This window comes from Pseudonaja textilis, chromosome 16, assembly GCF_049901715.1.
Source record: "Pseudonaja textilis isolate UNSWEBS1 chromosome 16, rPseTex1.2, whole genome shotgun sequence".
Lineage (NCBI taxonomy): Eukaryota > Metazoa > Chordata > Lepidosauria > Squamata > Elapidae > Pseudonaja > Pseudonaja textilis.
In genome coordinates, this window is record NC_142005.1 from 3,824,780 (window position 1) to 3,842,549 (window position 17,770).

At 43.7% G+C, this 17,770-nt stretch overlaps 1 protein-coding gene across 2 annotated transcripts in view; it reads left to right on the top strand.

Moving 5' to 3' along the window:
- The first annotated feature begins 567 nt into the window (after positions 1–567).
- Positions 568–17,770, top strand: part of NECTIN4 (nectin cell adhesion molecule 4) — a 125,779-nt gene continuing 108,576 nt past the window's right edge. The window contains exon 1 of one of the 2 annotated variants that reach the window (XM_026716402.2): positions 568–1,030. In XM_026716402.2, coding sequence (XP_026572187.1) covers positions 991–1,030 — 40 coding nt within the window. In that variant the 5' untranslated portion in view covers positions 568–990. The remainder of the gene's footprint in view (positions 1,031–17,770) is intronic. The other variant, XM_087914201.1, reaches the window with a different exon arrangement.

Here is a 17,770-nt window from a genome sequence, read left to right on the forward strand (position 1 = left end):
TTGATTGCTTCAGTGTGGTTTGTGTTATTTTTACTCTTTATAATGTATAGGCATTTTTAGTTTAACTGGCATATCCTCCTTCTTGTAACTGCTTGTGGGGGAGTTTTTTGTCTCCAGTCAAGGATATTTGGAGCCCTGAAGCAAAGTGAAGGAATAAAAGGGGCTTCACCTGTTTTTGTGACTGTGTTTATTTTGTATCCCACCCTGGGTCATCACAAGCAGGCCCTGTGGGAGGAAAACCCCTCTTGTTGGGGTTCCCTACAACCCACATCGATCCTTCAGGCTTCAGGTATTCCATCTTTAGGGCCTGGGGTCCTCAAAGCCCCCCCCCCGAGTCCCCCATTTTGGCCCCCAGCCTCGGAGTTGCCACCTCAAGGAATTGTGATGACTTGACATGGCCGCTAAGCACTCTGGCGCGCGCACACACATACACACACACACACTTGTGAAGGCTTTTCCCTTTATAAACGAAACCTCACGCCACCCCCCTTTGAGAAACACCTGTTCAAACTTGCTAAACAGGTTAATAATATTTCTTCCCTGGCTGGCTTCCCCCTCCCTCCAGTCCTATGTGTGAGGAACAGGTTGTCGAGTTTCAAAACACAAGCACAAGCGCCTCAGCGGAGTTCACCACAACTTTCATGCGGGATCTGGAAGGAGAGAAACCCACTGCTCGCCCCCCCATCCAACCACCCCAACCTGGATGCCCACCAAAGACGCCTGTGGACCCCGGCTTTCCTCCAGGCAGTCGGTGACAACACTATGGGACTCCGCGCTTCTCTCCTGCGGGCGTGAGCGGGTGTATGTGTGTGTGTGGCACACACAAGTGGAGAGTGTGGCCAATTCCTTCGCTCGGGTTTGCCGGTGAGAAGCCAAGGACGGATTGTTAGAGCTTGTCAAGACTTTCGGGGGGGACTGAGGGCAAGTGTGCAAGGCACGTTTTGTGGCCCCTGGCACCAACACCAACAATCCCCCTCTCCTTGGCACACCATGTTGTGGAACCTCTGCCTGTTGGTCCTGCCAATCTCTGGTAAGTCATCGGTTTATCTTCTTCCCTTCATTTTCTCCCGTGCCGAGAGTTGTCATCCTGAGCTCTGCTTTCTGCATGGAGAAAGCATCTTAACACTTTCCAGCCAAAATCAAATTTGACATTGACCCAACAGGTGATTGACAGTTTTGCAAATCTTTGTCTTTGCTTCGGGGAGCTCTTTTTGGGTGGGGCCAGGTCCACCTCCCACCCCATTCCTTTTGCTCCCTTGATTTTTTTTTTTTTTGCACCGATAGTGCAAGTGTGTAAGCAGGCACCTGATTCGGAGACTGGGTTCCAAGCTGATCTTTCGAGACTGGCTTGTTTATTGCATCACTGGCGATCTTCTTCTCTAAAGGTCGTCCTCAATTTACAACGCTTAGTGACCATTCAAAGTTTACACGTATGACTGCTTTTCATCCTTATGGCCGTTGCAGTGTGCCCATGACTCACGTGAGCAAACCCCCCCCAAATTAGATGTGTAGCAACTGACTCATACTTATGACGGTTGCCATGTTCACTTTTTGTGACCTTCTGACGAACATAGTCCATGGGGGAGCCAAATTTGCTGAACAACCAGGTTGCTCTCTGGGCAGCGATTCACTTAACGGCGGTGGAACAAAAGTTCATAAAATGGGACAAAATTAACCAAACAAACGTTTCCCTTGGCAACAAAATTTTTGGGCTCGATTGAAGTCGTAAGCTGAGTACTACCTGTAGTGTGTTTTATCGGTTTTATCGATGGGTTCGATTTGTTGCAAAGGTTGGGGATAGAATTCATATTTTTTTTAGGGATGTTGACATGCAGGATGGAGGGGAAGGAATCTCCGAAAACGTCTGAAGGAACAAGCCAATATGCATGTTAGTTTTCCCAGCTGGGATTAGGAAGTAACTTCCTCGGGCACCGTGGGCTTGGAGACAGGAACTAGAAGCAGCAATTGCTTTAAAATCCTCCAACCTGTGAATTAATTGTCCCAAATGAATTGTCAGGGAAAACGGAGCTGGTTTGGCTTTGCAAGCAAGGGGGAAAAATGAAATAGTCATAATCATAAAGTTGGCAGCTATCCGTTAGGTGGAGCGAGGGTAAGGCTGGGTTGCCAAGCTGGCAGCGTCATACTTCCTTTGAAAGGAGAGCAAAACACAATGCGGGGATTTCTTAATCTCTTCATAAAGATCTTTTCAGATGGCGAATGAGAATTACTTTCTTGAAAAAACAAACCAAAATCGTGTAAATCCCCATTGGGGTGGAAGCCCTACCAAAGCCTAAAATTGGACGCTTTTTCGGAGAAAGAGGCTTGGTTTTCAACTTCTCTTATTGTCTCTTCGTGAAAAAGGCAAATTTGGGTGAAAATGCCCCGTGTTTTTTTTCTTGCCTTCTAGATCGGTTGCTTGTCTCTACGTGAAAGGGACCGGGAAGAGGAGGCGTGGGGAGGAGGCTTGGTTGGGAAAAGCCAACCTGAATAACTTAGAGCCATGTTTTCCAACTTTGGAGACTTGGAGATGGGTGGACTTCAATTCCCAGAATTCCCCAGCCACAAACATACCAAGCAGGAACTTTATATGGGCTTCAATCAAGCCATGTTGGAGCCTTTTATGGCAGTATTTCAAAACCTCTGCACTTGCAAATGGGTGGACTTCAATTCCCAAAATTAAAGCATGCCAGCTGGGGAATTCTGGGAGTGAAGTCCACCCCTCTTCAAGTGCCTGAGGTTGAGAAATCCTGCTTTATCCTGACCAATTGATGCAAAGCCTTCATGTCCTCAAGGCAGAGCTGGCTTGCCATCAGGTACAGCCAGCAAACAGTGTCCCTGCCCATGTGCAGAGTTCCCCGCTGCATGGGACAAGTTGGTGGAGGCTCTCTCTCTTTCCGTGAAGTTTCCCCATTGGGAGGAATGTTTTGCCAGATGAGGAGGAAATGCTGTGCGAGGGGAACGGGCGACTCCACGTCTTTCCCACTCCAGCAAATGGGGGGACCCTCAGCCTCCCCCGCCTCAAAGATAAAGGGGCCGCCTCCACCCAATGGAGTTGCCATTGTGTTTGCGTGGCCCACGGAGCCGGGGCTGAGCCCAGTGGACAGGATGACTCAGCCTGTGGGGGGAATGAAGATCCCGAAAAACTGGTTTGGAGAGATAACCGCGGATAAGGCTGCCGTGACAGCCGATGTTGTGTGGGTTCTCTGTGGAGTCTCTACCTGTTGGGCTGCGTGGCCTCTCCCCTCCCTCTCCTCCCCTCCCTGGCACCAGCCACTCTGCAGTGACTCGGCAGGTTTCCTGCATGGGAGCTGCTGACTCAGCCTTCCTGCTGGGTGCCCGCGGGCCTTGGCACCCCCGAGTCACCCTGCCAGCCTGGGAAAAGGGGCAGGCCGGCAGGGCTTGGCTGGCGGGGAGAGGGATCATCAGAATGGCCAACCCCCTGGCTTGGACAAGGACAAGGGCCCTGCCCTCCCAACCGCCTGTTTTAAAAGGCTCTGAGTTGAGAGTGGCCTGCAGAGCCCGGTGGGAAAAGTCAAGATGGAGGTGTGTAAGATGGAGGTGTGTGCAGTTGAAAAACATCATGTTGAAACACACACACACACACATTGGTCCTTGGAGCCCACTGTTTTGCAGTGGCGATTGGGATTTGGCAATGGGATGAAAGTACAACCAAGGGAAAAGAAAAAGGGGAAAGAAAGGAAAGAAAAAAGAAGAGGGGAAGGGAGGAGGGAGGGAGAGGAAAGGGGCAGAGAGAGAGAGGAAGAAGGGAGGGGAAGAGATGAGGGAAAGAAAAGGAAGGAGAAGAGAAGAGAAGAGGGAAGGTGGGAGGAGAGAGGGAGGAAGGAAGGAGGGAGGGAGGAGAGGGAGGGAGGAAGAAGGGAGGGGAAGAGATGAAGGAAAAAAGAAAAGGAAGAAAGAAGGGAAGAGAAGAGGGAAGGTGGGAGGAGAGAGGGAGGGAGGAAGGAGGGAGGGAGGAGAGGGAGGGAGGAAGAAGGGAGGGGAAGAGATGAAGGAAAAAAGAAAAGGAAGAAAGAAGGGAAGAGAAGAGGGAAGGTGGGAGGAGAGAGGAGGAAGGAGGGAGGGAGGAGAGGGAGGGAGGAAGAAGGAAGAGATGAAGGAAAAAGAAAAGGAAGAAAGAAGGAAGGAAGAGGGAAGGTGGGAGGAGAGGGAGGAAGGAAGGAGGGAGGGAGAGAGAGAGGGAGGAAGAAGGGAAGAGATGAAGGAAAAGAAAAGGAAGAAAGAAGGGAAGAGAAGAGGGAAGGAGGGAGGAGAAAGGGAGGAAGCAAAGAGGGAGGAAGAAGGGAGGGGAAGAGATGAAGGAAAGAAAAGAAAAAGAAGGAAGAAAGAAAGGGAAGAGAAGAGAAGTGGGAAGCAGGAGGGAGGGAAGGAAAGGAAGGGGAAAGGCAAGAGAAGAAGGAAAGAAAACGAAGGAAGGGGAAGGAGGAAGGGAAGGGAAGGGAATTTTGACTTCCCTCCATGGAGTAATTGTCATCTTAATTCTAATCCGAAACACCTTCATTCCTTTTTAATCCTTCCTACATAAAATATTTGTTCAGTCTTGTTTTCCTTTGGCAAAAGTCCCACCAGCAAAGTCAATGGGGACACGACACAATTCACTTAGCAGTTGCTTTGCTTAGCAATAGAAATCCTGGTCCCCATTATGGTCACAGGTCGAGGACTACCTCCTATTGCAAGCCAAGGCTGGACAGCCCATGTCCAGATTGTGGCCAAGCAAAATGGAGTGAAGTTGTTGCCAAAGAGCAGTTGGGCAACCTCCGGACAATGATTTGTAACCTGAAGCCCAGCTCTCCAACTTTGGGCACTTTAAGACTTGTGGACTTCAACTCCCAGAATTCCCCAGCCAGCTGGCTGGGGAATTCTGGGAGTTGAAGTCCACAAGTCTTAAAGTGCCCAAAGTTGGAGAGCCCTGGTTTTACTCAATGCTTTATGCAGATGTTTTCCAACCATGGCAACTTTTAATATGAGTGGACTTTGATTCCCACAATTCCCCAGGCAGCCATATTTTGGAAGGAAGGAAACGGGAAAAAACAACAACCTGCAAAACTACAACCTTGAATTGCAAAGTGGTAACAGGAAATGCCAAGTGTCACCCAAACCTGGGTGGTTTGCACATATGCAGAACACCCAGACCTACTTGCCATTTCCTTGTTGACCACACACACACACATGCACACGGTTTTGTTCTTGCATATCCTTGAAAGAGGCAGGGTGTGTGTGTGTGTGTGTTGAATGGTTGCTGAGGTTGCAGGATGTGCAGTTTGGAGTGTGCACAGTGAGAGCTGAGCAGCTGCATTCAAGCAACCTTTAGTCACATTCTAGTTGCCTCCCTCCCTTTTTCCTTCCTTCCTTCCTTCCTTCCTTCCTTCCTTCCTTCCTTCCTTCCTTCCTTCCTTCCTTCCTCTCTCCCTCCCTCCCTCCCTCCTTTTCCTTTCCTTCCTTCCTTCCCTTGTTTTTCCTTCTTTCCTACCTCCATTCCTCCCTTCTTCCTTCCCTTGTTTTTCTTTCTTTCTTTCCTGCATGTCCCGGGGTTACGTGATCCCCTTTTGGGACCTTCTGACAAGCAAAGTTAATGGAGGAAGCCAGGTTCACTCAACAAACGGGTTACTGGCTTCACAACTGTGTTGATTCATTTAACAACCGAGGCAAGAAAGGTCATAAAATGGAGCAAAATTCACTCAACAAATGTCTCCCTTGACAGCATAAATGTCAGGCTCTGTTGTGGTCATAAGCTGAGGACCTCCTGTACAGCCAATCTGCGCTTAATGCAACCAGCCTTCCCACCCACATTTTAGGGTATTTCCCCCACCAGCTCTGAAGCTTTTTCTGGCTTCAGTCGCACAACACACATATGCTGGGGATCGGATTCACTAACCTGCTGAGGTTGCACAAAGGTGTGCGGTTTTTCCATGTGGTCTGAGCCAACTTTTAAGTTGAGAAGTGGTGGGAGCTTCATCCCTGGAAGCTTTTAAGAAGAGACTGGGCTGCCCTCTGTCAGAAATGGTGTAGGGTCTCCTGTTTGGGTGGGAGGTTGGACTAGATGACCTGCAAGGTACCTTCCAACTCTGTTAATCTGTAATTTCCCTAAGACAATCAAAGGTCTGGAGACTAAAACATACGATGAATCGTTGCAGGAACTGAGCCTGTCTAGTCTAGGGAAGAGATGGACCATGGGTGATAGGAGAGCATCTTCCAAGATTTGAGGGGCTGCCCCAGAGAGGAGGAAGGGGTCAAACTATTTTCCTAAGCACCTGAGGGCCAGACAAGGAAGAATGGGTGGAAACTGAACAAGGAGAGATTCAGCCTGGAAATAAGGAGAAACATCCGAACAATGAGAACAATTAACCAGTGGAAGGAGCTTATTTATTTATTTAATTTATTTATTTGATTTGTCAATCGCTTACAAGATACAGGTATAAGAATAAACATAGTTTTGAATACATGAGATAGATATTTATAAGAAAAATAAAAAGAAACAATAGGACAGGGACAGTAGGCACGATTGGTGCGCTTACAGACCTCTTAAGAAAGGGGTGAGGTCAATAGTAGACAGACTAAGGTTAAAGTTTTTGGGGTTTGGGGAAGAAACCACAGAGTCAGGTAGAGGATTCCAAACATTGACCACTCTGTTGCTGAAGTCGTATTTTCTGCAGTCAAGTTTGGTGTGGTTAACCTTGAGTTTGTATCTATTGTGTGCTCTTGTTATGGTTGAAGCTGAAGTATTCATTGACAGGTAGGACATTGCAATGTATGATTTTATATACTATACTTAGATCGGACCGAAGGCGGCGTAGTTCTAGGTTGTCTAGGTGTAGAATTTCAAGTCTGGTGGCATAAGGTCTTCTGCAACGAATAGAGGAATGGAGAACTCTTCTTGTGAAATGTTTCTGAACTTTCTCAACTGTATTAATATCAGATACATAATGCGGGTTCCAGACTGATGAGCTGTATTCAAGTATAGGTCTAGCAAATGTTTTGTATGCTCTAGTTAGTAGTGTGATTTTACCAGAGAAGAAGCTACGTAGGATTAGATTAACAACTCTTAATTTTTGGCTATGTAGTTACAGTGGGCTTTGATCATTTGAGATGAGTACTCCAAGATCCTTGACAAATTTTGGATCCTCAACAATCCTCAACCAGAAATTGTGATATCAAGCCTGAAATTGTCATAAGTGTAGCCATTTTAGTTTGTCTTAGTATATATTCTTTTTCTTATTTTCCTTTTGGTAGTCATGGGGGGGTGGGGGGGAGTTGCCTGCTTGACACATTCCTAAGGTGGGAGGAGTGGAGATAAAGAGAGTGTTATGGCTAGGGGATCTTCTTTCCCGTGGGAAATGAGCTGTCCAGGCTTGGGGCCCTGGAGGTGGAGATTTATGACATCAAGCAACATCGTATTACTTCTATTGGAGAATGTGACTTTTGGGGGTTGTTTCTAACTTCTAATATTGTGAGGTAATTCCGGGTTGGGTCAGATCCAGAATTACCATGGACTTTGCCAATTTGATGTTTTCTTAAATAAAAGAAATCTTTTTGAAGATGGACTTTGTTATTTTTCTTATAACATGGATTTCATTACTTTTAAGAAGACATTGGACAGCCACTTATCTGAAATGGTATAGTTCTCCTGTTTGAGCAGGGGGCTGGACTAGAAGACCTCCATGGTCCCTTCCAGCGTTCTATTCTATTCTATTTTATCTGGGCTTTAGCACTCTGCAAATCCAGATGACTTTAAAGAATATGAATTATTCTGGTCCCTGAATGATGCTTCTATGTGATCTGGGCGACTGAGGAATGAATCTCCATGTTCCAAAACAGCACTTTTCAATCTTTGGACTTCCAATTCTGGGAGTTGAAGTTCACATGTCTTAAATCTGCTGAGGTTGCCAAGGCTTGGACCACTCTCCAAAAGCAGGGCATCTCTTTAATCCAGATTAATTTAATCTCAAGCTTTGGGTGATTTTACACTTTAGGCAAGAAAAACCACATGCAGAGGAAAATTATGGACTGCACAGAAATGAGTAAATTGGCATTTGAAATCAGACAGCAAGAAGATAAACAATTTTATAAAACATGGTATTTATTTTATCAATTGTTAGACAATAAAATACAGAAGTGAAATATTTTCTAATACTGTAATATATTATAAGAATAATAGAATTGTTAGAGATAAAGTATTGTAAGGATAAAATGTGATTGAATAGATGGTGATGATGAAATGAATGTTATAAAGTAGGCTAGGTCAAATGCTCACATAAAATGATGAAATGTAAGTAACAGTATTAAATAATTAATAATGATTATATCAGAAATATAACTTATACATAATATAAGGATTAAAAAGCAATTAGGGAATGACTGTAGAGATTGCGCACAAGAGATTAGTACCAACTGACACACTGTATGTAACTGAAGATGGTTTTATGTTTTTTGTTTGTGATTTTTGTATGTTTGTTTAAAAAAAAATAAAAAACTTATTAAAAGCAAAATTAAAAACACATGCAAAGGTGTAGAATAGGCTCAACAGCAGCAAATATAAAAGAAATCTAAATCTCCTAGTGGACAACCACTTATGTACGGTATGAGTCAGCTGTGTGCTGCCAAAAATGCCAATTCCCTCCTAGGCTGCCTCAATAGAAGGATAACATTAAGATCACGAGAAGTGCTTGTGCCACTTTTATTCAGTGCTATTGAGGCCACACTTGGAATATTGCATGCGATTTTGATCACCACAACATAAAAAAAGATGTTGAGACTCTGGAAAGAGTGCAGAGAAGAGCAACCAAGAGGATCAGAGGGCTGGAGACTGAAACATGTGAAGAACATTTGCAGGAACTGGGTATCCGGTGAAAAGAAAGACCAAGGGAGAAATGATAGCAGTCTTCCAATATTTGGGGGGCTGCCCCAAGGAAGAGGGGGCTCCCCTTATTTTCCAAAGCACCTGAAGGCAGGACTAGAAGAAACGGATGGAAACTAATCAAGGAGTGAAACAATCTAGAACTAAGGTGAAATTTACTAACAGTGAGAACAATAACAGTGAGAAGTTGTAGACACTCCATCACTGGAGGCTTTTAAGAAGACACTGGACAGCCATTTGTCCGGAATGGTATAGGGTCTCCTACTTGGGCAGGGGGTTGGACTAGAAGACCTCCAAGTTCCCTTCCAGCCCTATGAATTTATAAAAATCACTGGTTATAATCGATTGTGCGGAACTGGATAAATTCACAATGGAATTAAGAGGAAAAGATGATTCAGATTATTATGCAGTTTGGGATAGGTGGTACAAATGGGTGGAGGATAGAAATAAGAGTTGGTGTTTATATATAAAAGGATATGTATGTATTAATAACGACACGAACACTGTTAATGTGAAAAGAGATTTGTGTTTTTGTTCTTTTAAAATAAAATATTTAATAAATAAATAAACCTCAGATCAACCTATCCTTAACTAAGGTGTGTCTGCCCCAGATACATCTGGGGTTTAGTTGCTTGCAGGGCATGTAAGATCTGGGCAGTCCTCATTTTACATCGATTCAGTCAGCTTTTATTTGAACCTGCCTTGGCAATGTACAACCTGTCTTCACACTTGTTGCCACCTCCCGATCAAAATTGGGGCACCTACTAACCGGCATGTGTCCCTAACGGCTACAGCATCCCCTGGTCACCGTTTGTGACCTTCCCAGCTGTCTCCCGGCCAGCAAAGTCACGGGGCAAAGCTGGGTTCGCTTAATGACCGCAAGGCTCACAATGGTGAGAAGAAGGGACTGCACAATGGGTTGCAACTCACCGAACAATCACCTTGTTCAGCAATGGAAATTCTGATCTCCGGAGCGGTCGTAACTTGAGGACTGTCCCCGCATTCATGCCCGGGTTGCTTTTCCAGTTGCTCCAGAAGAGGGAAAGTTGCTTGCTGGCCGTGTCCTGTCCTGATGGGGCATGTTGGTGACCTTGCCCCAGCCCAGCATCTCCCTGTACAGGGTGGCAACCCAGTGAGTCTTCCTCAGTGGCAGGATGCCCAGGAGGACAGGTGCCAGCCAGCCAGCTTCCCGGTCACCTCCCTCCGAGAGACGGGGAGGAGCCTGAATCAATATATCTTCAGAAAGGGGAGCGATGAGGGGATTATGGGTCCTGCCCCTCTCTTTCAAAGGAGGAATTGTGGCAATTGCCCTTTTGCGTAAAAGATGAAGGTTCCCCTTGCTCATCCATGCTAGTCGTTCCCGGCTCTAGGGGATGGTGCTCATCTCCATTACAAAGCTGAAGAGCCAGTGCTGTCCATGGTCATGTGGCCATGACTAAATACTGAAGGCGCATGAAACGCTGTTCCCTTTCCACCAAAGGGGTCCCTATTTTTCTACTTGCATTTTTTTACATGCTTTCAAACTGCTAGGTTGGCAGAAGCTGGGACAAGGAATGGGAGCTCACTCTATTATGTGGCGCTAGGGATTCAAACCGCTGAACTGCCGACCTTTCTGATCGACAAGCTCAGCCTCTTAGCCGCTGAGCCACCGTGTCCCTTTCCCTTTTGAGTAGATGTCTCCAAATCTCTACAATATTGTATTATATCCCATGATTAAAGACTTCCTGTGGGCTAGTGCCAGGAGCATGGCACAGAACATTAAATCAGGATATTATTAATGGTAGTAAATTAATTCATTGGAGGTGCAAAAGGTTTTTTTTCTGCTTTGGTGGAAGCCCCTTTTAAATGTCCCCAAAAGCCAGTTTGGCCCCAAATCTAAGGGGTTTTGTGGGAGGGAAATGTTAAGATAACTGCTGCAACAGCATTATCAAAACTCTGCTTTTGATTGTACCGAGCTTTTGAGTTTTTGGCCATACCCCATAGAGACCCTTGCCCCTAATCCTGAAACAAAGGTAGATATTTCAGGATTTCCTGGACATACATAATTGATTCATAACTGCTGCAGCAGTTATCTTAACATTTTTCATGTCTTTGACTCTCTGAGAAAGAATGTTGTTGAGTCAAATCTTCTAATCCCCTCTATGAAACCCCCCCCCCCACAAATTCCCAGGCACTGAATGTGGCAGCCTTGGAGCTTCCAAGTAAAAAATGGCTTCCAAGGCTAACAAAAATGTATTTGGATGTTGAAAATTCAGCTTACATCCTGTGATCTCAGCTAATTGATTCATGGCTGAGCGCAGAGGTCAAGGGTCAGGCCCAAGAGCTAAAGGGCACCATGAATTTTTTGCATGTATACAGGTAGTCCTTGACTTACAGGGACCAGAATATCTGTGGCTGAGGGGGCTTTTAAGTGAGGCACATCTGATTTTACAACCTTTTTTTGTCAGGGTTGTTGAGCGAATAACTGCAGTTACTAAGCAAAACCCTTCTGGAAGCTCACCCAGAATTGTAATTCAACAGGAGAAAATTAATATGTCAGAGCGATCCTATTAATTACATTTGATTTAATCTCATTCACGTGCTTTAATTTTTGTCCTGGCTGCATCTTCCAGCCCCATCTAGTTTTAGGGTGTTGCCTTGCTCTTCCTCAAAGCCCGTTGGTAAAAATGTTTGTGCATCCTGCAGTTAGTACCCTGTGTGAACCAGGCTACTTCCAGTTTGCGGGTAGTCCTTGACATGTGACCACAACAAAATTTCTACAGCCCCAAATTTCCATTGCTAAGTGAGACAGTTGCTAAGTGAGTTTTGCACCCCATTTTATGACCTTCCCAGCCACTGTTGTTAAGTGAATCACAGCAACTGCTAAATTAGTCACATGGTTGTTAAGGGACTAATTTAAGGTCACAAAACGGGATCACTTTGACACAGGGACATTGCAACCGTCATAAATATGAGTCAGTTGCCAAGCATCTGATTTTTTAATAAGTTTTTTTTAGTCTATATATATATAAAAGTGAAAGACCACTCACGCATCCTTACAAAATCTCCAGAACCGTGTAATTGTGACTATGAGGTGAATGCACAAAACCGATGGACCAACCGACTTACTGTGTGTACAAAAATATGGGGGAGTTGATACTTTTATGTTTTGTTGTTGTGTTTTTTATGTTAAAAAAATAATAAAAATTTATAAAAAAAAAAAAAAATCTCCAGAACCGTAAAGCCTACAAACTTGAAATTTGGCACGTAGGTTCCTCTTGGATTGTTTGAAATGGCATCAGAGCATTTGTATTTCCTGTATTATTATTAACACGCTCTAATGCTTCCCCTTCCCACCTGAAAAGAAATGTCTTCCAAAGGCAAAACACAAGCAGAGGAGTGGAGGTTCAGTTTCAGTTTCGGAGCACCAAGCAGCTTTAGTACAGAACAGTTGAGCTAAGCCACGCCCAGGCTCCTTGCTGTTTCCTCCTTGCTCACACAGCAAATATTGTTTCAGTTTCCAAACAGCCCTCAACTCTCTCACACACTGACAGGTTGCTTGCCAGATGAATACCGATAGATGCTTGTAGGCAGAGGCAGAATTTTCCCCCCTTATTTTCCTCCCAAAAAACTAAGCCCGACCATATAGTTTTGTAGCGAAGCATGGGTATCAAGTTAGTACTTATATATATTTAAAAGTGATGAATCCCTATAGATCAGTGATCGCCAACTAGTGGGTCAGGGACCACTGGTGGTCCGCGAGAAAATTTTGGTGGTCCGCAGAGAAATGTCCCCCCCAAGGCAATTAATCCAGACTGCACAGGAACACAAGGCTGCACTGTCCACATGGCCCGCGGGAACACAAGGCTTGCATCACTTGCATTGTGAATAACATGAGGTAGTGAGGGGAGGGGGAAAAGGACAGAGGGGGGGAACTTGCCCCACTTGTCCCACATGCCTGGCCTGGCCACCGGGCTGCTTCTTTCCGTTTCCTTCTTTTTCTGCTTTTGGCTGCACGCAAGGAAAGCAGCAAAAGTCTTTCTTTCTCTCCCCCAAACTCTGCCAGAAATGAGCCTTTGGGACCCTGCAAAGCCTCCTGCTCCAAGAGGCTGCACCGGCAAAGACTCATTTCAGGCGGAGTTTGGGGGAGAGAAAGAAAGACTTCTGCTGCTTTCCTTGCATGAAACCAAAAGTCTCTCTCTCTCCCCTGACCCGAGAACGGAGCTGGAGACGGTATCCTGTGATCCCAAATAAAGAACTGGGCAGGGAATTTTCCTGCAGACTTTTTGGAGGGGGTTCCAGGGTCTCCAGTCCACGGGATTTAAAATTATGAGTTTGGTGGTCCCTGCGGTCCAAAAGGTTGGTGACTCTGCTATAGATGAGAATGTGATTAGGAAAATATTAGAATGTGCATATTTTGTGATGATGTGTGAGTGGTATTTCACTTTTATATATGTAGATTGAATACATGAACTGTGGCTTCTGGGTATCATTCATTTTGATACCAGATAATAATAAAATTGACAATTTTGATAACCTTACGTTGATCATGCTCACACCATTATGATAACATTGTACATAATACAATCATCTTTCAACTTCTAATGCTTTCATCTGTATACTAATTTTGATATCTTACATAAAATATTCATAGTAATATTGTGCCATTTCCTCCATTCCAATTTCTGCCTCTGTTCCATATCTTAATGCAAATCTTATGTTAATAGGTGTTCTATTTCTATCTTTCCTCTCTTATTCCTGTGGGTTTTTTTGTAAAAAGGTTTTATATTTTCCACATTTCAGTAACCTCTTTTTTAGTGAACAACATGATTCCAGGTTTTCACATTTCCACACAAACATGACCTTAATTACATATTCATCTTTCACATTTGATTTCATATCTTATCATTACTTAACATATTTTCTATTAATTTTCTCAAATACTTTCCTCAAACTTATTTTGTATATTTTCAGTTAATTTCTTAACCTATTTTTTTAAAATAATATTATTTAAATAACTTTAAATAATTCTCATACCTTCATATTCATTCTGCTTTGTACTTTCATCTGTCACGTTTGTAATTTCATCACATATACTTATTTCATCATTTCAAATACTCAATTTCAATTCAAACATTTCAAAAAAGTCCCCCCCCCCCGCAATTACCAATTAGAGTGTGCCATCACTATATCTTATATAACATTTAGTTAGTTCCTTCTTTAAATCCCAATAATCATTTATTTTTTTTTACTTATCACCTTAAGAATTAATAACAATAATCTCCTAGCAACTACATAACACACATACCTTTTAAATCCCTGTTAGTATTTCAATTCTTGTAAATGTTTTAATTATATTAGCACACTCACAGTCATGAGTGTAAATGTGGGGGGGGGGGGTCAAGTGATCAGCAATTGTGACCTTCTCAATAGGGTCAAGGGGGTAGCCAGATTCACCTAACGACCACATTATTCACTTAACAACCATGGGGGAAAGGGCCATAAAATTGAATGCAACTGTCTTGCTTAGCAGTGGAAATTCTGGTCTGTGTGATGACCCAGGGTGGGATACAAAATAAACACAGTCACAAAAACAGGTGAAGCCCCTTTTATTCCTTCAGTTTGCTTCAGGGCTCCAAATATCCTTGACTGGAGACAAAAAACTCCCCCACAAGCAGTTACAAGAAGGAGGAAATGCCAGTTAAACTAAAAATGCCTATAAATTATAAAGAGTAAAAATAACACAAACCACATTGAAGCAATCAAGGGAACCAGGCAAGATAAGGGCTTGAAGACCTACACAGATATCGGAACACACACTGGGAAGGATGCCAAACTCAGAGAGGAACCAACAGACTAGAGATATTTCCATGCTTTGTTTCCAACACTGGTCCATATGCATGTCCCTCCTTTTAACCAGTTCTCACACCTGCAGCACATGAAGAGGATCAAGGCCGTTTCCTCTCCCATAGACCATGCCATTTACGTCTGTCCCTTATCCTCTCCTCCCTGCGTGTCCTAGGATGAAGAGGGGATGGGCCTGGGTCTTCCTCTGACTGCCCAGCTGGCCTTCCCCAGCCTCCTCCACAACCTTCCATTCCCTGTCGGCTGTTCCTTCTCTCCCTCGAGTCAGTCTCCAACAGGGGCATGACAGTCTGCCTGAAATTGGCATATGTATGTATGTGTATATATATATAAAATGGTTTGTTTTGTTAGCAGTCTACCTTTGGGTGACAGTTGTGAGAACTGCAAAATTGTAGGGACAATTCCTTTGGGTATTGTTTGAATATTCATTAGGTTGCAACTGTTGTAAGTACATGCCAGTTTCCAGAAGCCCAAATTTTAATGATGTGATCCTGGGGATACTGTGATGGTTTAAAGTAGGAGACAAATTGTAAGTTACTTTTTGCAATGCTGTTGTAATTTTGAATGATCACTAAACAAATCATTATAAGTCTGGGAGCATCTGTACAATTCTTACGTACCCCACCAGGAAATAAACCTAGCTGGTTCTGGGACTGACACACCATAGTTAAGTGTAGTTTGGACTGAGGGTTTATGTCATCCAATCACTTCTTTCAGTATTGCTGTAACTTGAATGCTCACTAAATGAGGGGTTAAATCAAGGATTTAAATCTGATTTAAGTCCTGATTTCAAGAAGGACTGATTTAAATCAAGAGACTGGCCTGCCATTTGTCAGAAATGTCTTCTGCTTGTGTGTGTGTGGGTGGGTGGGTGGGGTTGGACTAGATGACCTACAAGGTTCCTTCCAACTCTGTTAATCTGTTCAAGGACTGTTCATGTTTGTAGCTGGAAGGGATACGAAGATGAAGACAAGTATTCCGAGCAATATGCAAGAAAAGGCTTGGAAACATGAATGCAAACTTAAAAAAAAAACTTGTTTTTAAAAAAACTTGAAATTGCACACACCCAAATTTGACATATTTCCCCAAAAATGAGAAACTGAAACCAGTGGGTTTCTCTTCTCACACTTGGCTTCCCTCCTTGAGAGTTTTCCAAGCCCAGCCTAAGATGGATAGGATCAGTCTCAACCATCACGAGGTGGGTGGCGGATTTGTGCATGTGGCAATACTTCTCAGACCGGAAGGTCAGGTATAAAACAGGCCTCACGCCCCATCGCTTTGCACGCTGCCTTCTGGTGAACAAAACCAGGCCATCGTCCTCCCTGCTGAGACAGGTTTCCCAATCTGGTGCTACTGGTTTTCGGTGCACAAATCCAGGAACTGCTGTTGTATAAATATAGATTAGATATGGATATGGATATGGATATGGATATGGATATGGATATAGATATGGATATAGATATAGATATAGATATAGATGTGTTTTCATATATATATATATATATATATACATATATATATATATATATATATATATATATATATATATATATATATATATATATATATATATATATATATATATATATATATATATATATATATATATATATGGTATTCAGCTTTGTTCGGTTATTTTCCCACGTCATTATAGTTGTGCTTTTAAAGTTGTAGCAACGTTTCGGCGGAATCTCATCTGCCATCATCAGGCTTCTGCATTGGGTTCGTCTGTGAGTCAGGCTTTCGCAGCCATTTCTGTTTTAAATTTGGGGCTAGCCTACTGCTGTGTCAGAATGGTTTTTGCTTCATCCTGATTGGTTGGGAGTCTTGGTCTGTGTTTATTGGTCTTGGAGTTTGCTGTGTTCTGCTTGATTGGTGTTTCTAATATCTTCTGTCTGTTTTGTGGCTTTTTTTTGTCTTGATTGGCTGGCAACATTGTGTTCCCGTATTGGAGGCTTTTAGTGCGGCTTGGCTCCGAGTAAATGGATGGCTATCATTTATTAGGAAGCTAGGTTTCATCTGGGTGCCTGGTTGGGGTGTGTTTGAGCTGGAGGTATCAGGGGGGGTCTGTTTGTGCCCAGGCGTTTGCCTGGCTTGTGGTGTGGAGTTTTTTTTGTTTGTGAGTGCAGGCTTCCAAATAATTGACAGTCTGGTGGAATCATCTCTTCTATTCATGCTTTCAGGTCTTTTTTCAATCTCTATGGCTTCTCTGATAATTCTGTGGCTGGGGTTTTCTATAGTGGCTAGGGTTTTGGTGCCATTGAAGTTGATGCTATGACTTGTGGCTTTCATGTGTTGGACTAGTGAGGAAGTGTGTTCCAGCTTTTTTACTGCATTTTTGTGTTCATCCAGGCAGGTACTTATTCTTCTATTGCTCTGTCCAATGTATGTGGCCGGGCATGATGCGCAGGGGACTTCATATATGCCTTGGTTTTCCAGGTCAATTTTATCTTTGGGGTTTCTTAGGATGGCTGCTATTTTTCTGTCTGTTTTGAAGGCAGTCTTGATGTGATGCCTGTGTAATATCTTACTGATTTTGTCTGTAATACCTCTTATGTAGGGCAGGACAGCTGTTCCATAGGTCTGTTCATCTTCTAGGTCTCCATTATGTCTCAGTGTGTTTTTGTGGATCAAGCTGGTGATTTTGCTTTTGTGGAAGCCGTTAGCTGTCAGTACTTTAGTCAGGGTACATAAAGACTGAACAGGTTAATTGTCCTCATTATCTGGAAGTTTCTCCTTAATTCCAGGTTGCTTCTCTCATTGATTAGTTTCCATCCATTGTTTCTTCTCCTGCCTTCTGGTGCTTTGGAGAATAATCTGACCCCCTCCTCTTTGTGGCAGCCCCTCAAATACTGGAATACTGCTATTGTGTCACACCAGTCCTTCTTTTCTCTAGACTGGCCCTACCCAATTCCTGCAATTGTTCTTCATATGTTTCATCTCCAAGCCTTTTAATCATCCTAATTACTCTTCTCTGCACCTTTTTCCAGAGTCTCAACCTCTTTTTTTGTAATGTGGTGACCAAAACTGGATGCAGGATTCCAGGTGTGGCCT